Raw genomic sequence first — 22432 nt, forward strand, 5'->3', positions numbered from 1 at the left:
CCATTAACTCCCACCAGAATGGGTTCAGAGATAGTGTCACTGTGTACAATTGCTCTCCTGGATACGGGGTCAGCAGAGTGCCCTGATCACATGGAAGAAAGCAGCCAGATCACCTTTGTGGTACATCTGTAAGACTCTACCTGGACCAGTCCTCCCTGCTTTCCCTTCTCAGTGATTTGGGTTCATCATGCTTTAGTTGAAACATGTGACTCACGAAAAAAGTCCCCGGCCTCTGAAGAGAGGAAGTGCAGCTGAAGAGAGGAACTGAAAGAGTCTGCAGGAGCCTCTCACTCATTGCCTCGCTCATTTCCCCTGTGATTCTGTCACCCGACACATCTTGGCTCTCCTCCTTGGAGCAAAGGGGAGAGAGGGTTCAGTGCAATGGACGACTTGGGTAAGTGAACCCCCCTTCCAATGGAAGAGCAAGGAGTGGACTCTTGAGTTAGGCCCCCAAATTGGGTTTGATGCTGACACCACAGCATCCAGGCTACCAGGAGGGCATGAGGATTTCTGTTGTTCATTTTCTCTTTTCCTCTTTGTTCCTCCCCTAAATTACAAATTTAGAAGACAAAATAGAAGGGGCTGTGACTCTAATATACCCTTTACAGCATGACATCGGATAATACATCAGTAATATCTACTTTCTCGGGTTGCCCCTCAACCTAGGTATTTTAGGCTGGGATTTCCAAAGGACCCTTAGGGTTCCAGGTGCCAGACCTACATTCACTTGCAGTGGCAGTTGGGTGCCGAACATCCTCAGGCTCTCTGGCAGACACCAACCTAAATGCTGGGTGATTCTTATGGGTGTTGTGGCAGACACAGCATCAGAAGAGAGATATAAGAATGATTCAAGGTCTAAGACTTAAGAAGCTCAATCGAATTAGCTTATCCAAGAGGTTAGGAGGAGACTTGATCATGGTCTATAGCTAAATTCCCTGTAAGCCGTGCAGCAGCCTATTTAGCGCCACCCGCCCAGTGACTGCTGTGACCGGGAGGGGGCACCCCTCCCCTAACCCCCACCTAGTCCAGCCCTGGGTCTGCCGCAGCCAGAGCAGCCCGGCCCTAGGCATGGCCAGGGTGGCACAGCGCGGCCTGACCCCGGAGCGGCCCAGACCCGGGGTGGCCGGAGCAGGCCAGCTGTGCCTGGGGCTGGTCCAGGCCACAGGCTGAGTTGGGGCTGGGGGAGGGGTACCCCTCCTGTGGCAGGTTGGGGCCCCAGTGCTGATGTGGGGAGAGAGCACTGGGGGGAGTGTTGTGTGTCCTGTGTGGCGGGCGCAGTTTATATTGTTTTTCTCTAACCGGTTTTCTTCTTCAGACGCTTTGCTGGCAGAACTGGAAGAAAGCTCTAAGGAGCTCAAAGGGGACCACTGCCTTCTGACACACAGCTCCAGTGAGCAGAGACCAGCCACAGCAGTGCCTGAGACAGACGCTGTCCAGAAAGCGAAACTAGTCGCCTCAGGGACCCATAAGGTATTTCCTTCAGTGCCTGTAGGAGCTGCCTACACACAAGGTACCCGGCAGAAATCCATCCTCTACAACAGGGAGGTTGAGACCCTGCAGAACTCAGCACATGAAGGTTGTCCCATGCAGACAGTTGCATCTGTGCCCTAGAGATGTTACAGCCCATCCAGCCCCTCCTGACTATAATTTAGGAGAATGCCGAGAGTGGAGAAGGGATTTCCAGATGATCAATTAGTCACTAATTCTCCTTAATTAGCCATGTTCACAGTAAGACAGGATCTGGAAATACAGTATAACTGGACTGGGTATAAGGAAATGGGCTGCTTTCTTTGTATATCCCTTACTCTTTGTGTTTCCAGGTACAGCCTGCATTAAGTACTTGGCTCCAGGAATCAGATGACAAAAATGTCTACAGGTAAATGCTGTACCAGGGAGGGAAAGCTGTTTTATTGATCCTTCCAGTACCGTATCTCCTCAGCCTACAAATGCCTGCTCCCCTATGATGCTTAATGAAAAATTAACCTACCCTGATCCCCCACCACGGCAGGACAGAGCCGGTTTGAGGTGGTACTGCCCATACCAGCCCTTCTCTGGTAGCCTCGTCAGTTTCTGCAGGGTCTAAGCATGGATCAAAAAGAAGTTTCCAACCCTTCTGGTTGTGCCCATCTCAGTCTGAACAGGACCCAATTCAGGGCTGAGTCTACAGGCAGGCAGGGGGGAATACTGAATAATGCCCCATCCCAGGGCATAGAAAGGCCTAAACATGGAAGAACTGCTAGCTTGGAGAAGGGGGTTGGTGACACGGTGGTGCAGAGGAGTTACCTGTGGATCTGCCAGTATGCAAATCAACAGACTTAACACCCCGCACAGGAGGTGGAGAGAATCCACAACCTCTGCTTACAACCAGTGGACTGGTAGTAGTGACCATAGAGCAGCAAAACTGCACCAAGCTACCAGTTGGTGCCTGTGTGCCCAAGTCTCCTCAGCTCCCCTGTGTGCCCAAGTCTCCTTGGCTCCCTGGTGTGAAGTGTGGCACAGGGTGGGCTAGGAGAGAGCTGTACTAGTGGGTTAATTATTTATTTGTATTGGGGTAGCAAAGGTTTCAATCAGGATCACTCCATTGCGCTAACTGCTGTACACATGGCAAAAAGGCCTCTAGCCTGAAGGCCTTACAATCTTTGATTAAAACAGTTGAATCAGGAGCTTAATAATGATTTAAATGTCATATTGTTCTTTAAGTCATTGCTGACCGTTGTACAAGAAATATCCAGTTACTGGAAGTCTGTGGGTGGTACTTAGGGTGTGAGAGGGGTTTGGTTAAGGGGGTGTGGCTGGGGAGTCTGTAGGCCTGGTTGGGTAAGGGGATGGTCTCTGGATTGGTAAGGGGATGGTATCTGGGTGTGTGGGAGTCGCTTGGATAAGGGATTGGTACCTGGGTGTGTGGGCATGGTTTGGCTAAAGAAAGGGCAGCTGGGTGTGTGGGAGTTTCTTGGCTAAGGGGATGGTACCTGGGTGTGTGGGTGTGGCTTGTCTAAGGGGATGGTACCTGGGTAGAATACCCCTGAACCTCTCCACTGACCCTCTCCCCAATTACTAATCCTTTCCTCTCCTTCCTCCTCCACTAGTTGCTGGTTATACTCCTCCCCCTCCAAACACCCAGATCAGACTCCACCCCTCCCTTCCTGCCACTAGTTCAGTGGGCCGTTGCTCGCTGACTGGCTATTGGGGGAAACCTTCCCTAAACTCCACAGCTTCCTCCACAGACACATTCCCACCTGCCCTGCCCTCCACTCACAAGTCCCTGACTGTATTTAGTGCCTGTCTACGTGGGGACACTTAGGAAAGCTCATCTAAATTACCTTTTAAAGTGGGTTAGTTAAACCTCATTAAACCCCTGTGTGGATGGTCTCGTTCAGAATTAAAGTGCCCTTAATTCAGTTTATCTTAATACTGTTCCTGAACAGGAACACCCAGCATCTGCTCTGGGGATCAGACGATAACTGATGATGGGGAGATGCATTTGTTTCCCTTCTCTAGGGGTGTCCCTCACACCCTGCTCTACTTCCATGCTCACTGGGGTGAACACCATGCTTCCAGTGAACACTTTGGTGTTCCTGTGGTCTGGTGGTGGCAGGGCGGGTCTGGCTGCTGGGTGCTGGGTAAAGGAGGCTCATGGTGGGGTTGAAGTTGTGACCTACTCTCTTTGACACGGATGTCTTTCTTCTACCCGCAGTGAGGTTCCAACTCCGCAGCTGTCGCTTCCTTCCCCTCCCACCCCGATGGCTGCTCAGCAGCTGGATGAGCTTTTATCCTATTTGGGTCAGATGCAGTCCAAGGTGAGTCCTGGCCACGCAACCCCCTCCTCCAGAAGAACCAGGGGCACCACTTTGCAAAGCTTCAGTTGAGATGCAGGCCTTGAGCTCTTCCTTGGGAATGGCCCCTGCCCAGGGCTGGATTAAACTTTCGTGGGCCCAGCACTGCTGGGCCATGGCCCACCCTCCCATTCTGCCCCCCGCTCTGCCATGAGACCACACCCCCACTCAAGACTCATCCCCTGAGGCACCGCCCACCACTTGCACAGGCCGGGAGGGGGTGGAGATGAGTGAGTGGTGGGTGGGGCCTGCGGTGGGGAAGAGGCCAAGTGGGGACAGGGCCTCGGGATGGCACGCAGGTGGAGTGGGGGAGCAGGGCCATGGTCTGGGCGCCAGGGCCCCTTCTGAGTGTGGGCCCAGTACCATGGCGCCATTGGCAACCTGGCACTGCCCCTGTCCCACGTACCAGCCGGCAATGGCAAAGCCTGGCATTCTTCTGTGGGTGGGTCCCATGTGCAATAGAAACAGTTCCCTAGGTGTGGGGAAAAGGGGGGAGCTGTAGGGCAGAGCCCCTGGCGGGAACATGAAGCTGAACATTCGCACGGCCTCTTCTCCTCCTTTGTGGCAGATCTCAGCGGTGGGTTCTGCTGCAGAGCCGGAACATGCCAGGGGGCCATCAGCAGTGGGGCCAAGTCCCGGCAGCACCCTTGAGAGCATGCTGGGGGACCTGACGCAAGAGCTGCAGGACCTCGGCATCACTGCCGTGCCTAAGGGCAACTGTGCTTCCTGTCGCAAACCCATCGCTGGAAAGGTGAGAGGGGATGGCATGGACCCTGCGGCTGTCTGTCAGTCCATCTGCGTGTCCCTCTGTCTCACCAGGGTTGGCTCCTTCCACTCTTGATTGCTCAGAGCTATAAGATCTGCTTGGTCGGACAGTATGTTTCCCCCAATCCTCCTGTAGGTGAGGGGATCTCTTTCTCCCCAAAAAGTCCTATAACAGCTGAGTCTCCTGCTGTCTCAGCCACCATCTCTAGGACCACGTGAGGGTCCCTATTCCTATCATAGCTTCCCCAGATGTACCAATGGGCTGGGTCCCCGATGTACCAATGGGCTCAGTGGCGGAGATTCTCTGTGCAAAGACTTCCTGGGTTTTGTCCTGTCTCTAGATGATCACTGCTCTGGGAAAGACGTGGCATCATGAGCACTTCACCTGCACCCAGTGCGGACGGGAGATGGGCTCCAGCACTTTCTACGAGCGAGACGGCCTGGCCTACTGCCAGGAGGATTATCACCATCTCTTCTCCCCCCGCTGTGCCTACTGCGCGGCGCCCATCCTGGAGGTAAATAGAGCTGACTCTGCCCCCCTGGTTCTAACTCCTGCCAGGCAAGGTTCCCGGCTGGATTAACCAGGAGCCTTGCTTTTTCTTGCCCCTCTCCTCTCGTAGCTCTCTGCCGATAGTGCACACCCCAGTCACTTCATTCTCTTTGCAGAAAGTTCTGACGGCCATGGACAAGACTTGGCACCCGGAGCACTTCTTCTGTGCTCACTGTGGGAAGGTGTTCAGCAATGATGGTACGTCCCCTGCTCTTCTCCTGCCCTACGTAGAAAGTCGGGATTCCACGGGGATCTAGGCCTCTGTCTTGACCCACAGTCCCACTGCTATTCCAGCCCTGGCCTCTCCCCAAAAGCTCCCCCCCTCTCAATTCCGACCTGCGGGCCCCTGTTATCCCCACCCTCAGCTCCTTCTCACCCCCGTCTCTGCCCCTCAATCCTGACTGCAACCGCCTGCTATCTTAGCTCTGGGCTTCCCCCTACACCTCTGCCAGTTCCCCATATTCCTTACTTCGGTTCCCCACCCTCCTGCTATTCCACCCCAGGGCCTCCAGTCGTGAGTTGTGATTCTGTCAGGTGCACAGATCAGGGAAAATTCTGGAAGGGAGCAGCCATTTTGATGGGCGCTCACTGCTAAAGTGCTCAGTCATATGAATAGGTTTCAGAGTAGCAGCCGTGTTAGTCTGTATCCACAAAAAAAAAAGGAGGACTTGTGGCACCTTAGAGACTAACAAATTTATTTGAGCATAAGCTTTCGTGAGCTACAGCTCACTTCATCGGATGCATTCGGTGGAAAATACAGTGGGGAGATTTATATACACATAGAGAACATGAAACATGGGTTAGATTCCCTCCCTCTGAGGCCCTACGGGATGCAGGCTTTGGGGTCGGAGCTCCGGCCGTTAGCACCAGTGTGGAGTGCTGGTTACCATTTCCTATAAGTGTCATACAGACAGTGTTTAACTGTGTCATGGTGGCACAGCGGCCCCTGTAACAACCCCGGTGACCACTTGCTCACAGCCCAGCCAGTGGCACAAAATCGTCACAGCAGCAGCAGTTGTCCATCTACGCATTTTGCCATCAGTTCCCCTTTAAGGCCCCATCCTCTCCCTGTGCAGTGTGCGTGTGTGTTAATTCCTGCTTGCTGGGCCGCCCATGGTAGGTGCTCATTAATTTCCCCAGGCAGCCCAAGCAAAAACACTCTGTTCCTGCCAGGGGATTGGCTTTCTAGGCAGGCACTCAGCGGCTGTGTTCCCACCAGCCCTGCTCAGTAATTGACACCTGAGGGAGAACCAGCGCCGAGGGCCCCGCTCATTCCCACGCTGCTAATTATAGCAGTGTTGTGGAAAGTTTAACTGATGAGTTCAGGCCCCAGCCCCTCTTGGGGCTGGTTCTTTCTTTGTCCCCTCCTGCATCCTGTCTTTGTTCTCCAGGGCCTCTCCCCACATCAGTGACTTCTTGTTAGTGCTAAGTTTGAGGAGTTTGGCTAGCAATAGGCTGCTTATTCACTGGAGCAGGGACTGTGCACTGTATTGTATGATGCCCAGTTCAACGGGGCCATGATGCTAACTCGGACCTCTTCCATGATCCCAATACTATTCCTGGCACAGTGATCTTGTCTTATCCCAGCTCAGTCCCTACAGGTGGCAGCCAGTTCTGCCTGCACCCATCTCTTGTAGCACACTCCATTGTCATGAGATTGTCTAACTCAGCTCCTTGGCTGATGGGTTGAATTTGAATTCCTGCTTTTAGGGATGTTTGGTTTGTTTTAGGAATCCACCTTCTGCCTTTACTATTATTTATTATTATGGTAACACCTAGAGATTCCAGCTGAGATCAGGGCCCCATTGTGCCAGGCGCTGCTCAGACACAGCGAGAGACAGGCCCTGCCCCAGCTGAGATGAGGGCCCCATCGTGCCAGGAACTGCCCAGACACAGCGAGAGACAGGCCCTGCCCCAGCTGAGATCAGGGTCCCATTGCATCGGGCACTGCACAGACACAGTGAGAGAAAGTCCTGGCCCTAAAGAGCTTCTCGGCTAAGTAGACAAGACAAAGGTTGGGAGAATGGAAGATTCGTTATCTTCATTTTATAGAAGGGGAACTCAGGTCCGTAGAGAAGTGACATGTCAAAGTCACACAGGTAGTCTGTGACAGAGCTGGGCACTGGATCCAAATTCGAGGGCCCAGTGCAAGGCTGTAAGCACAAACCCTTACAGCCTTTCTCTGCAAGACAGGGCAATTCTCTGAGAGAGTTCTCAGTAATGACAGGGAAAGTCATAAAGCAACATCCCATGGGCTCAGATTTTTAAAGGTATTTCAGGCATTGCTGTGACCAGCATTCATAGAATCCTAGAATTCTAGAAGATCAGGGTTTGAAGAGGCCTCAGGAGGTCATCTAGTCCATCCCCCTGCCAGGGCTGGCCCACAACATTTTGGCACCTGAGGCGGGGAGCTCAAATGATGCCCCCATACCTCCTCGCTTGGGCCAAAACTTTGAAAGGTCTCAATTCTGCCTTCTTCCTGTTCTACTCCTCTCATGGTACTGTTACTTACCCCAATAAAGGAGAACTAACAACTTAAAATGCCTTGTTCAAAAATTTTAAGTAACACTTAACTTTCAAATGCCTGAACAGCAAATGTAATTTTTCTTGTCTGCATAGTAAACACTAGCATTTTTATCTGTTTGAATAATCAAAGTGGTGCTTTCCATGCCTTCTTGGTTTCAAAAATTTGAACTGCTTCCTGAAGGTCCACAGTCTGGGCCAGCTCATGCCCTATTGAGATGGTTGCAAGGCCAACCAGCTCCTCCTGTGTCATGTGTTTTTATTAACTTTAAGAAGTTCTTCACTGGCAACTGTTACAGGAAGTGTTAGAAGTATGCGCAGAGCAACAAAAGCATTTGGAAAGAGGGTGGTCAACTTATTTGTGCACATATATTCCAGAACAGCCTTTGGAGTAGATCCTGCAGAAATGTATCTTGAAAGGGCTTTCAGGTCACCACCTAAATCACTCGCATCAATATCGCGCATGTCATCATGTGTCAACACTGTCTAGTGCCCTGCATTTCTGGTGTAGGTCTTCTTCAGGTATAGTGAGGAGTTTTGGAATATCATACAACATCCCAAATATACTGCTGTGTTCCTTGAGCTGCATGAAACTTTCTTCAGCTGACTGTATTGCACAATCTAGCACCTGGTTAAAGAATTCAACTTGGAATTGTTGTTTGGGGTTTCTTATGGGATTATCCCGTGCCTCATAATCAAAATGTCGTCTTCTTCGGTGACTCTTGTATTCTTGAATGGGTGGGAAAATAGCTTCAGTGTGAAGTTCCTCTGCCCACTCTGTGCACTCTTCAGAACGTTTTGAAATCCCTCATCTGACCGGTAAGACTGTAGGTATGACTTTGCTTTGTTCAGTTGTTCCATTGCTCCAGATATATCAAGGTCAACACCTTAGAGTCTCTTGCTTACAACATTTATTTCAAACAGTATGTCATGCCACAACACTAAGCCACACAGAAATTTGAAGTTATGTATGTTTCTGGTGATTCCATTTCCCTCTGCCACTGTTCTCCCACGAACAGTTCCTGTCATAGCATTAGCCTCCATAATGGCAACTATGGTATCATCTATCTTCCCAATTTGGTGTGTGATAGGCTTTATCACTTCCACTTGACTTTCCCATCATGTGGCACTCAGTGGTTTCAGTGTCAGAGAGGATGTTCCCAGATGTTGCTTCAAAATTTGTCATCGATGAGTTGATGCAGAGAAAAATACATAGATGCTTTGAATTACATTAAAAAATTCAGCAGGCTCACTAGAAGCTGATGCTGCATCACTGACCACCAAGTTTGATGAATGAGAACTGCATGGGACAAAAAAAGCTCAAGGGTTTAACTCTCAGTTCCATGTCTGCACTCCTCTGTTCTTTCCTCTCATGTTGGCACCATTATCGTAGCCCTGACCTCTCATGTCAGCTATCGCAATTCCCATATCTTCCAGCTTTTTAAGAAGCACATTTTTCATACCAGCTCCTGTACTATCATCAATGTCAATAAATTCTAGAAAATGCTCTCTGACAGTCACCATTGCAGGGACATTTTCACTAGGTTCTGTTGTTGTTACAAAACACACCATTAAAGACATTTGTGCCGTATGGCTGATGTCAGGTGTGCAGTCCAGAATAACAGAGTAATATCTTGCTGACTTCAGATCTGCCACAATCTTCTATTTGACTTTTGTTGCCAGTATGTGTGATCTCATTTTGAATTGTTTTTTCAAGGTAATGGTGTGTGTACATTTCTTGGGCGGTGACTCTTCTTAGATGTTCCAGGAGTACAGCATCAAACTCAGCCATCAGCTCCACAATTTTAAGGAAGTTTCCATTGTTTGGCTCATACAGCTGATCTGATGTGCCACGCATTGCTAGGTTTTGGGTAGCAAGCATTCTCACAATGGCAATGAGCCTTTTCAGAACATTTTGCCAGTAAAGAGACTCTGATGCAATCTTCTCTTGATGCTGATCATCTATGGTGGCCTTTAACCTTAGTCTCATCTCAAGCTCTTTCCACCTATGGAATACTCTCTGGTGATTTGCTGCCTTCTCATGGCATGCCAGATTTCTAGCCAGATTTTACCAGTCCTTTGTTCCATTAATTCCAATTCAGCAGTCTCTCGTTGGAGTCTGTTTTTGAAGTTTTGTTGTTGAAGGATAGCCACCCTCAGGTCTGTAATCAAGTGACCGGAGAGATTGAAGTGTTCTCCGACTGGTTTTTGAATGTTATAATTCTTGACGTCTGATTGTGTCCATTTATTCTTTTATGTAGAGACTGTCCAGCTTGACCAATGTACATGGCAGAGGGGCATTGCTGGCACATGATGGCATATATCACATTGGTAGATGTGCAGGTGAACGAGCCTCTGATAGTGTGGCTGATGTGATTAGGCCCTATGATGGTGTCCCCTGAATAGATATGTGGACACAGTTGGCAATGGGCTTTGTTGCAAGGATAGGTTCCTGGGTTAGTGGTTCTGTTGTGTGGTGGCTGGTGAGTATTTGCTTCAGGTTGGGGGGCTGTCTGTAAGCAAGGACTGGCCTGTCTCCCAAGATCTGTGAGAGTGATGGGTCATCCTTCAGGATAGGTTGTAGATCCTTGATGATGCTTTGGAGAGGTTTTAGTTGGGGGCTGAAGGTGATGGCTAGTGGCGTGCTGTTATTTTCTTTGTTGGGCCTGTCCTGTAGTAGGTGACTTCTGGGTACTCTTCTGGCTCTGTCAATCTGTTTCTTCACTTCAGCAGATGGGTATTGTAGTTGTAAGAATGCATGATAGAGATCTTGTAGGTGTTTGTCTCTGTCTGAGGGGTTGGAGCAAATGCGGTTATATCGTAGAGCTTGGCTGAAGACAATGGATCGTGTGGTATGGTCTGGATGAAAGCTAGAGGCATGTAGGTCGATTACAGACCTGAGGGTGGCTATCCTTCAACAAAAAAACTTCAAAAACAGACTCCAACGAGAGACTGCTGAATTGGAATTAATTTGCAAACTGGATACAATTAACTTAGGCTTGAATAGAGACTGGGAATGGATGAGTCATTACATAGAGTAAAACTATTTCCCCATGTTATTTCTCCCCCACACCCCACCCCACCTCCCACTGTTCCTCAGATGTTCTTGTTAACTGCTGGAAATGGCCTACCTTGCTTGTCACCATGAAAGGTTTTCCTCCTCCTCCCCCCCCGCTGCTGGTGATGGCTCATCTTAAGTGATCACTCTCCTTACAGTGTGTATGATAAAACCCATTGTTTCATGTTCTCTGTGTGTGTATATAAATCTCCCCACTGTATCTTCCACCAAATGCGTCCGATGAAGTGAGCTGTAGCTCACGAAAGCTTATGCTCAAATAAATTTGTTAGTCTCTAAGGTGCCACAAGTCCTCCTTTTCTTTTTGCGAATACAGACTAACACGGCTGCTACTCTGAAACATACCTGTAGAAACCCTTCTTGTTATGGTTTACATCCCTTGCTAGCTGCAACTCCAGTTGTGTTTTGGCCTTCCTGATTATACCCCTGCATGATCGAGCAATATTTTTATACTCCTCCCTAGTCATCTGTCCAAGTTTCCACTTCTTGTAAGCTTCCTTTTTGTGTTTAAGCTCACCAAAGATTTCACTGTTAAGCCAGGCTCGTTGCCTGCCATATTTGCTATTCTTTCTGCACATCAGGGTGGTTTGTTCCTGCACCCTCAATAAGGCCTCTTTAAAATACAGCCAGCTTTCCTGGACTCCTTTCCCCCTCATATTAGCCCCATAGTGTTGCAATGCCTGACTGATTTAGGAGCTAAAATCTCATTTTCAAAAGGCATTTAGGCACTTTCTGTGACTTAGGCTCCTAAATCAGTTAGTCATCACAACACTGAGGACAGTGATGTCTAAATGCCTTTGAAAATCTGGGCCCTAGGGACTAGTGAGAATCTCTCCCTGTAATTCCTGAGTTTGGCCACAGGGGGAGCAAATGAGAAGGAAAGTGGGAGTGTGGCTGTGAGAAATTTGCATCTTAAAGGGGAATATCCGTGCACAGTGTTTGCTGTCCAGGCCCAGCATGAATCAGAGTGGGCAGTGTAACTCAGGTACGTTCTCCGGCTCCCTGGGCTAGGTTTGGAGCTTGGCTGGAAGGGTCCCTCTCTGTGTCCTCCCATTGGGATTCAGGTGCACTTCATGGATGTCTTCTCCCTGCTTGCCTCTGCAGGTTTCCATGAGAAGAACGGGAAGCCGTACTGCCAGAAGGACTTCCTGGCCATGTTCTCTCCTAAATGCAGAGCCTGTGAGCGGCCTGTGATGGATAACTACCTGTCCACGCTCCAGGGCGTCTGGCACCCCGAGTGCTTTGTGTGTGGGGTGAGTGTGCAGAGTCCCACACAGGGGGCTGGAGGGACACCTGGGCTTTAATCTTCAGGAAGGTGATGCAGGGCATGGCCAGGTGAGGGTCAGGAAGTTCTTCCCTATGGAGCACTAAGAACCTCTATAGCAGCTGAGTGTGATTCCAGCTCCCTTATGGAGGATGGCTGGGTGAAGCACCAGGGTAGAGGCGCCAGGGGCTAGATAGGTGAGGGGACTGGGTCCCATATGGTGGCTGGATGGGCAAGGGAGCAGGGCCCATATGGAGGCCAGATGGGTGAGAGGCAGAACACCATATGCAGGTTGGCAAGGTGCTTAATTAGGGATGAGGTCTCAATGCTCCTTCCCCCTCCCTTAGGACTGTTTCAGCAGCTTCACCACCGGCTCCTTCTTCGAGCTAGATGGCCACCCCTACTGTGAGCTTCACTTCCACCAGCGCCAGGGCTCGTTGTGCCACGGCTGTGAGAAGCCCATCACCGGGCGCTGCATCAGTGCCATGGGGCACCGGTTCCACCCCGAGCACTTCATCTGCGCCTTCTGCCTGAGCCAGCTGCAGAAGGGCACCTTCCGGGACCATGGTGACAAAGCCTACTGCCACGCCTGCTACGGCAAGCTCTTTGTGTGACTCCTGCACTGGCCCGAGGGGAGGGGGCTAAGTACCAAAACTGGTTCTGTGGGACAGCATCCTCTGGCATCCTTAGCCAGCGGCTGAGATACAGGGAGAAGGACCACAGGCCAGAGTCAACAAAGAGCAGCCTTCTTCAATGGGCCTGAACCACTGATTGTTTAAATCAATAGCACTCCACTGATGTCCTTTCTGGTAAATATTAGCTGACGGTCTGGCCCAATATGTTTGGAGAGAGCAGGGTTCCCTCCCCAGTGACAGCCACTGCGGTTTCCTTCCCAGGAACCTGCCCCTGCCACTTGATCATCCCTTCCTGGATGTTCTGCTCCTTCAAGCTGTGCTCTGCTTCTCTCCCCTCCAATGCACGATTTCATCTGCTCCTCTTTTCTCACCTTTGAGCTATACTCATGGTAAATGTAACTGGATGAGGGTGCTGCCCAGAAATAAACATCTTGGTATTCTCTGTGGTTGGTTCTGCATATAGGTTTGGACAGGGATGTGGGGGGGGAGGGGAGGGATTGATTCTGAGACTTCCGAAGCTGCATCCCTGGATTTCACCTCAGAGGGAAACGATAAGGATAAAGAACAAACACAGTGGGGTCAAGAGGTGGGATAGAACCTTTCAGTTTTGGGGGAGCAGGTTAACATAGAACAAGCTCATTGCTACATGTAAAGACTTGGGTCCACCCAGCAGCTGACATGTCCCTTTCATTAGCAAAATCCTTCTTTATTTTCTGTTCCCGAGCCATCACATCCACATTTCCATTTTGGGCTCCTCTAGGAATGGCCCAACCTGATCAGACTCCCACATCCATCTAGCCCAGTCTCCTGTCTCCGACATTGGCAGTACTAGATGCTGCAAAGGAAAGTGTAAGAACCCTATAGTAGAAGCTATGGGATAATCTGCCCCTTGCATTAGAATCATAGAAATTAGGGTTGGAAGAGACCTCAGGAGGTCATCTAGTCCAATCCCCTGCTCAAAGCAGAATTCATTCTGGTCTCTAATAGTCAGAGATCAGCTTAAACCAATGTGTTCCACAATATTTTTGTAATCATAAATTAGTCTAATTCTGGATATTCTTGTTATCTGTGTAAATATCTGCTCCCTTTTTTAATTTTATTATGTTCTTGGTATCAGTGACTTCCTAGGGCAGTGAGTTCCACAGTCTAATTCCACATTGTATGAAAAAGTATTTCCCTTTTGAATTTCCTACTTTTCAATTTCACTGACTGTCCCTTTGTTCTTGTGTTAGGAGACAGGAAGAATAGAAACTCCCAATCTACCTTCTCCAAACCATTGATTATTTTATACAGTTCCATCTAGTCCCCTCTTACCTGGCTCCTCATTAAAGTAACAATCCCCATCTTTTCAATCTCCCTTCCTAAGAGATTGTTTCCAGGCCCTTGATCATTCTTGTCACCCTTCTCTGAATCCCTCTAGTTTGGCAACATCCTTCTGGAGATGGGTTGCCCAGTGCTGCACACAGTAATCAGATGAGACCACCCAGGGCTTTATAGAATGGTGTTATAATGTTCTCCACACAGGGAAAGACAGAGGTATGGTTTGCATGTGAGCTTTTTGGGGGATATTAAAACAAAACATCCACCTATCAAAATAAACAGTAAACAGGGTCCGTCAGCTTCTTCCATCATTGTCTTTCCAACTTTGGAGAGCTTAATGCTTGACTCCAGCACCAACTGAGCACCTCGTCCTGCTCCCAGTGAAGCCACAGTGTCTCATGGGATCTGTAGTTCAGGGTATCTCCTGCTCTCATCCTCTTCTACAGACTGGGCTCCTGGTTGGACTACATCTCCCAAGATCTCCACAATCTCCCCACTTGGTGAGGGGAGGTGGTTGCATCCTAGCAGTTGCGTTGCCATGGTGCATCATGGGAGATGAAGTCCTGCTTAGGTTCTGCTTTGAGCAAGGAGGGGTTGGACTAGATGACCTCCTGAGGTCTCTTCCAACCCTAATCCTCTATGATTCTATGAAGTCCAGCTGGGGAGCCCAACCTGCAGAGGAGAATGGTGGCATGAGGTACGCACTCTACCATTCCCATGAGGCACCACAACGGCTTTTCAGAATCAAATTATTTGGGGGATTGGAAGTTTTGGGACAAAAAATTGTAAGGAAAGCAAACCCTTGGGGTGGGGGGTGGGGGCGGTAAAGGCTAGTTAAAAACCCAAATTTTCATGTTGATGGAAAATTTCTGCCTGTCGTAACTGCCCTGGGTATCAGAGTTCTCTGTAATTGTGTCATTCTGACACAGCACAACCTGGCCAGCTGCCATCCTGCAGGCCTAATGCTGCTCATATAAACAGGAAATGCCTTGGTAGGTGTTACCGGCCAGCGCTTGCTGCATCAAACCACAGCAGGTTGCCTCCTCCTTGCTGCTAGCTACTTTGTATGCCTCAGAACAACTGTTGTAGCTAGCTGCTCTCCTGGAAGGTGGTGTTTGTGGTCTGACATGACTAATCCATTCTGGCTGGTGGTAATTTAGCAGAATGCAATCAACAGCCGTGGAAGGAGATTGCAGCCAAAATCACTGAGCACGGTTCTCCACTTGCCATGCCCCCTGCATAAGCATTTAGGCACCAGATCCTCCCATGGGATTTAGGCACCTAAATGCCTTTGAGGATCTGGGCTTCCCCTTGCTGCCATTCTGCTCTGGTGGCTTCTCAGCCCTCCTTTGCAAAAGGCTTGGGAGTGGAGAATCAGGCCAGATCTAGGCTTGCCCAGTTGGACTAACCATGCTGTGAAGAGAGAACACCCGTAGGTCCAATATCCCTGAGCAAGGATGGCAATGGCCATTCTGGTTATGGACAGGCCATGTGCCAATCTTACAGCTTCTCAGCACCAGGGCCCCATAGCCTCCCTCAGTGAGAACAGCTCTTACTGCTTAGGTTGCAGTAGAACTTCCAGTGGGGAAAAGGTTTCAGAGTAGCAGCCGTGTTAGTCTGTATTCACAAAAAGAAAAGGAGTACTTGTGGCACCTTAGAGACTAACAAATTTATTTGAGCATAAGCTTTCGTGAGCTACAGCTCACTTCATCCGATGAAGTGAGCTGTAGCTCACGAAAGCTTATGCTCAGATAAATTTGTTAGTCTCTAAGGTGCCACAGTGGGGGAAAGAGATGGTGCTCTGGGAAAGAGGAGCGGTTCCATCACAGCAGGGATGCTTCAGGCTTTTAATGAGATTGGGCTCGGGCTGGGGGTGGAGGCATGGGTCTTGGCCCACCATGACAGGGTCTGGAACACAAAGCTGGTGGCCACCATGGCTGGGTGGTCAACTCCTTTAGGAGCTACACAAAGACCCTGTCATTTGTTACATCTCCAGCCTTCCTTCCCAGGGTACCCTGAGTGCCATCCTAGCTGCTGTAACATTGCTGCCAGAAGCAGCCCAGCAATAAGCACTGGGGCCTCTGCCCATGTGTATACATTGCCTTTTACCAGCCTAGCTGCCCTGCAGGTGTAGTAAAACACAAATCGCTGCTCAGGCCTCTCTGGGTCAGGTCACACAGCTCTGTGGCTACCCACTGTTAGTGCACAAGTGACCATGCCTCAGGGAGGAATTCTGCTGGCAGCCCTAAGCTCCCGGGGGCTGGATTTGAGATTTGGCTGCCTGTAAATAATAGAGGTAACCAAATTAAAGGTCTAGTTATGATAGGGACAGCAGATGAAAAACCTGGGAGATCTGAGTTCTAGTTCAGTTCTGCTGCTGACCTGCTGGGTGACTATGGGCAAGTCATTGGAAATTGGAAATAGAATATCAGAGTTGGAAGGGACCTCAGGAGATCATCTAGTCCAACCCCCTGCTCAAAGCAGGACCACTCTCCAATTTTTGCCCAAGATCCCTAAGTGGCTCCCTCAAGGTTTGAACTCACAACCCTGAGTTTAATAGGCCAATGCTCAAATCACTGAGCTATCTCTCCCCCCCATCGCCCTCTGCCTCAGTTTCCCTTTTAATCTGTTTAGACTGTATGCTCTTCAGGGCAGGGAGATTTATACTATATGTCTGCACAGTGCCTGGCACAATGAGGGTCTGTGCAGTGTCTGGCATAATGGGGGAACCTGATCAGGTCTGTCCAGCACCTAGTGCAATGGAGCCCCAGCCTTGGTGGGGATCTGTGCAGCACCTGTCACAGTGAGATCTGGATCTCAGCTGGGGCCTTTTAGGTGTCCTGTGTTGCAAACAATAAAAGCTGTTAGTTCATTCCACTGATTGCTGCAGGGGAGGTGGGTCTGTGATATAAGGGCACTGGCCCAGCCAGCCCATACTGAAATGAGTGCAGCGAACCCTTGTCTTTTCAGAGATCATCTTGAGAGAAGAGTTTCTATGAGCTTCTCATTTGCTGTTCTGCATCAAAATGGATTCTCATGCCCACGCATCTGCTTCCTGCACTCAGCTAAGGGGAAACAGCTGGTGGAAGCTGCAATAGAAGGCTTGTATCACAGCTGCTCTTCTAGTGCCCACAGTGCTAAACCTCCCTGCCCCACTAGCAAGGAAACACATGTCCTTCCTGTAGCCTGCTGTCTTCAATTCCCTGTGCTCTCGCCACTATTGGACAATAAGCAGCGTGCAGCAACCGCCACAGAGATATACATAACAGGGATGGGGTGGGGACATCTCCATGGTCCCTGTGTTCCTACGGCAGATCCCACCATGCATAGCTGCTGTGGCAGTCGATGAAAAGTCGTTAGCCAAGGCACATTCAGCATTACAACGGAAACATCACCACTGGTGACTGAGGGAAAGGACCCCATTCTGCCTCAGTCAGATTATTGAGCATTACCCATCATGCATGTCAATGGACCAAGATCAGCACTTCAGGGCAACCAGCATGACATCATATAAGAACATCTTTAATGGGAATGCTGCTGGACAGCTCATGGGAATGTGCACTACAGCTATGTGAGATTAAGGGCAGCCATGTGGATAGGGGACTGGCCCGAGAGGCTGAAGAGCTGGCTTCATTTCTGGGCTCTGCCACAGACTCTCTGTATATCCTTGGTCAAATCCCTTAGCATCAGCTCCCCATTTTTAACTGGGGATAATGATCCTTCCATTGTGTATTTAGAGCGTGAGCTCTTTGGGGAAGGGATTGTCATGTGCTCTGGGTATGTCTAGACTGCAATCATGGCATGTGATGGCAGTTTGAGCTAACGTACTTGAGCTAGTTTTAATCTGGATTGTCTAGAGTGCAATCACTGGGTGTAACTGCCGCTCGAGCTAGCTTGGGTCCCAGAGCAGTGAAGATGCAGCTGTGTGGGCTGGTAATACCTGCCTGGACCCCTGGGTAATTACAGATGGTGCCAGCCCATTGCTTGTGTGATGCTTTATAGAAAAGAATGATGACCAGGTGTACACTACTGTTCCAATCATTAATGTATCACTACTGTTGCATAATTGCACTAAATCTGATACCAAGTATGTCATGTAAGGTATCAATGGAAAAGTTGCAATCTGCTAAATATGACAATCCTTTTTATATGCATGTATCATCTGTGTATCTGAAGTTATGAATACTTGCTATGTATTTGTATCTCAAACATGTATTGTGTTGCTGGATGACACTCTCCAGGCAAACTTTCATTCAGACTAGCCATCACTGATGGTGGGCCATCCGTGTGATGATGGGCCATTAAGGGAAATCAGCTCTTCAGTGAGCCCTTCCTGAAAATGCCTCAGACAGTGTGGGGCCATTGGCCACCCCTAATGGTAACTTTGTGATTCAGCAAAGCAAGTAAGGACATGTGATGAAGACATGTGACCTAAGACACCATCTTTTACAAAAAGAAAAGGAGGACTTGTGGCACCTTAGAGACTAACAAATTTATTTGAGCATAAGCTCACTTCAGCTTCTGGCAACAGAGGCTAGGGACACTATCCCTGCCCATCCTGGCTAGTAAACATTGATGGATCTATCCTCCATGAACTTATCTAGTTCCTTTTTGAACCCTGTTATAGTCTTGGCCTTCACAACATCCTCTGGCAAAGAGTTCGCCCAAGTTGACTGTGCGTTGTTTGAAGAAATACTTCCTTTTGTTTGTTTAAACCTGCTGCCTATTAATTTCATTGGGTGACCCTAGTTCTTGTGTTATGAGAAGGAGTAAATAACACTTCCTTCCTTACTTTCTCCACACCAGTCATGATTTTATAGACCTCAATCATATCTCCCCGTAGCTGTCTCTTTTCCAAGCTGAAAAGTCCCAGTCTTCTAATCTCTTCCCATATGGAAGCTGTTCCATACCTCTAATCATTTTTGTTAAAAATTAAATTATCATAATTTATTATGTTTCTTTATCATAAGATTTTATAAAGTTGTTACTTAATTAAATTTATTGTTTTTGTTCCTTTTGGGACTTGAATGTGGGGAGGTTGATCCTGTGCAATCCTTGTTGAAAATCCTTAGAGACTGAATTCTGGGTCTCTGGTTGCTTTTCTATGTGAGTTGGGTGGTTTTGGGTTTTGGGAGGGGAGCATTGGAGAAGGGCAATTTAGCAAACTCTAGCCCACCCAAAGGTTACAATGGGTTTCACTGCCAGGAGTCTAGATTTGGAACACAAGACCCTATGTGTTCCATAACTCTACAGTTGTTTCCCGGACAAACATCTCGCAATAACCATGGCAATAAGTTCGACCATCACTTTCAGCAGAGACCCCACATGAGCCCCTTTGGGGTAGCAGCAAGAAAATGTTCGGACACAGATATAATATCCCTGCCAGCACATGTTTGGGCATGTCTAGCCCGCACAGTATCATGGATAGTCATCCTTTGTCTCAGTTTCCCCACCAGCCAGCATGAACAACCAATGGACAAACATTCCTTTTTAAACACTCTTTTCCTCTTCTGCACACCCTCATGCATGGTGTTGTGTCAGTAGTAGGTGAAGTGTTAAAGTTTAGGAGTACACCTGGTCAGATCCATCTCCTGCCCGTAGGGGAAGTGCTGCTCCGCTTCCATGAAAAGACAACTGACCACTGCCTCTATATTAGCAAAAACAATGAGGAGTCCTTGTGGCACCTTAGAGACTAACAAATTTATTTGGGCATAAGCTTTTGTGGGCTAAAACCCACTTCATCAGATGCATGGAGTGGAAATACAGGAGCAGGTATAAATACATGAGAGGATGGGGGGTTGCTTTACCAAGTGTGAGGTCAGTCTAATGAGATAAATCAATTAACAGCAGGATACCAAGGGAAGAAAAATAACTTCTGAAGTGGTAAGAGAGTGGCCAATTACAGACAGTTGACAAGCAGGTGTGAGTAACAGTAGGCAGAAATTAGTATTGGGGAAGTAAACCTGCCTCTATATTGTCTTCTGTCACCAAACTGCCCTCTCTCAATGCGCTGTCACATCGTATTAAAATACCACACCCAGGGATTCAGGTTCTTTAGTTAGTGAAACAACTCTAGAACTGTTAGACATGGACTAGATCTAATTCCCTACTGGAGTTCACTCAGTTATCCCCTGACATGTCAAGAGAACTCAACAGTATATTGCAACATTAAACAGAACCCTTACCTTTATAATCATATTCGTTTCCAAGAAGCAGCTTTTTCACTTTTCTGGTTGTCCCAGTTCCATTACCCATTGGTGCCAGAGGGAGGCATTGGTTTGGGTGACTCTTCTCTTAGGTTTCAGAGTAGCAGCCGTGTTAGTCTGTATTCGCAAAAAGAAAAGGAGGACTTGTGGCACCTTAGAGACTAACAAATTTATTTGAGCATAAGCTTTCGTGAGCTACAGCTCACTTCATCGGATGCATTCAGTGGAAAATGCATCCGATGAATGCACTGAATGCATCCGATGAAGTGAGCTGTAGCTCATGAAAGCTTATGCTCAAATAAATTTGTTAGTCTCTAAGGTGCCACAAGTCCTCCTTTTCTTTCTTCTCTTAGGTACAGTCCTAAAGCCCTTTTGTCATACAACAAGGATAATAACATTTCATTACCCCTACACCCAAAATGTAAATGAATTTTAACCAAAATGCTCCCACTGGGGGGCAAGGAGGTGGATAACAAACACGCGGCTTTCTAACTCTGTCTCCTCCTTCAGTTTCATCAACAGATGGCAGCAGAGAGCTCCTTCTCTCGAGCTCCCACAAGCTAACATTCATATCAGTATATTGTTGATTTACTGCTGCGGTGTTTTCCCCAAAATAATGCCCTTTTCTTAATAACATTTTCTTGTTTTGTACACAGACCCAGTGCTTGTGATAGGGGAAGTAGTGCCTGTTAAAGGCATCCAGGGAAAGTAAGTTTCTAGGTGAGGGGGTTCAAGGCAGTGCATTTGCTAATTTTAAGAGGAATCTCTTGATATTTGAACCTGAAAATGTCATCTTTTTGGTGAAAAATCAAAAATTTAGAGCCAAAATTTACTCCCCCTCCCCCTAAAATGGAAAACTTAGGGGTGAAAACCAAAAAATTAATTTAGAAATGCAACTTCAGTGTTTCATGGGAGCTGGTTTGAGTGCCTCATGCCCCCATTTTCCCCATGGGCCAGTCTGCCTGGCTGGACTACATCTCCTATAATGCATCATGGTTTCCCCTGTTGCTGAGATACCGTGGTGTATTGGGACAGATTTATGTTACCAATCTGCCTGGGGCTTCAGGTGATGAGGCTGAAGCTGCAGAACCTTTAGGGGAGGAGATGAAGGACCACACCATGTGACTAAGTTTAAAGCTTTATTAACCAAATAACAATGGTGAGTGCTGGGCGCACCCCATGTCACTCAGAGGGAGGAAGAAAGCGTTAGTGCCCGAGCCCTAACCCACTTTCATACTTACACAGGCACAACCCAAGGCTGGCCAAGCTTGGGTGTAATGTAAGAAGAAGAGCGTGAAAAGGGTAGACAAGAGTTCTGCCCTGTGCACAGGTCATCTAGGGTCCGCTGTAAATCTCTGACTTGCTTCAGTTCTCAGGAGGGCTATAAGCCCTGGGTTCTTCTGGGGGCATTTTGGTCCAGGGACTCTCGTCCCCTGTGCTCTCGGTACCAGTCCAAACCGGCCTTCTGTGGCTCCCTTAGTTTCCCCAAAACACACCGGTTTCTGTTGTTTTTCCACTCACCGACTTTTCCAATCTTACTAGTTTTGCAACCCCTTCAGTTCTGTCTGGCTCAGGTCTCCTTTTTCACGGCTGGCCGGGATTGAGACACAGGCATCTGGCTGTTTGGCAGCACAGAGCTTGTTTGTGTGCGCTTGCCTTGCGCTGCAGTTTCGTTTCTTATCTTCGGGCCTAGCTGGATCGTTGAGTTAACCTGTTCCTTTCTTCCTTCCTCCCCCTTTGGCCTCTCGTAATCTACAAAGGAATCTTTCGCTCCACACTCACACCTTCAAGTCTTTCCAAGGTACTTTCCAATGCATATAAAGGCGTTAGCAATATACAACGCTGGTGCTTACCCAGGGGACCCCGGGGGGGAGGCATTTTATTGTGACAGCTTCATGGGAGCTATATTGCTGTGATGCAACATGGGAGATGTAGTCCAGCTGGGAAGCCCAGCCCAAAGAAGAGAAAAAAATTGATTTTCAGCCAAAATTTCTCAGTTTTTGCAAAAATATTTTGTTGAGATAAACCAAAGTTGCCTTCAAAAACAGTTTTGACAGAATTTTGTTGCTATTTTTATGGCTATCAAGAATATTGTCATAGTTAATACTAAAAAACTTGTGATAGGATAGTAAACCTACTGCTTCAGGACTTAAGCTGATCTCTACTAGACACCAGGATGAGATCTGATGCTGGCTGATTAGTGTTGCCCCTCAACCTCAGCAGTCTGCCAATATTTGGGATTTTGCTGCATTGTTTCCCT

The 22432-nt window shown here is 48.4% G+C and overlaps 1 protein-coding gene and 1 long non-coding RNA gene across 2 annotated transcripts; one reads left to right on the forward strand and one right to left on the reverse strand.

Moving 5' to 3' along the window:
• The first annotated feature begins 235 nt into the window (after positions 1 to 235).
• On the forward strand, positions 236 to 13088 carry LPXN (leupaxin). Its single transcript, XM_038406151.2, has 9 exons — positions 236 to 394; positions 1316 to 1470; positions 1821 to 1876; positions 3695 to 3797; positions 4402 to 4584; positions 4940 to 5113; positions 5265 to 5346; positions 11852 to 12000; positions 12359 to 13088. The coding sequence occupies exons 1-9, from the start codon at positions 382 to 384 to the stop codon at positions 12623 to 12625; spliced, it is 1182 nt and encodes a 393-aa protein (XP_038262079.1). The 5' UTR covers positions 236 to 381; the 3' UTR covers positions 12626 to 13088.
• On the reverse strand, positions 3494 to 22079 carry LOC122460607. The gene is made up of 3 exons (XR_006282026.1): positions 21690 to 22079; positions 11487 to 11494; positions 3494 to 3506 (listed from the first exon to the last, which is right to left on the reverse strand). It is a non-coding gene; the product is annotated as an uncharacterized LOC122460607 (long non-coding RNA).
• Positions 22080 to 22432: the final 353 nt, after the last annotated feature.

This window comes from Dermochelys coriacea, chromosome 6, assembly GCF_009764565.3.
Source record: "Dermochelys coriacea isolate rDerCor1 chromosome 6, rDerCor1.pri.v4, whole genome shotgun sequence".
Lineage (NCBI taxonomy): Eukaryota > Metazoa > Chordata > Testudines > Dermochelyidae > Dermochelys > Dermochelys coriacea.

Bases quoted from the DNA above. Each gene is read 5' to 3' on its own strand.
- LPXN (XM_038406151.2), top strand. The intron at 4,585-4,939 runs GTGAGAGGGGAT...TCCTGTCTCTAG, and splicing joins GCAAACCCATCGCTGGAAAG to ATGATCACTGCTCTGGGAAA. The intron at 12,001-12,358 runs GTGAGTGTGCAG...CCCCTCCCTTAG, and splicing joins CCGAGTGCTTTGTGTGTGGG to GACTGTTTCAGCAGCTTCAC.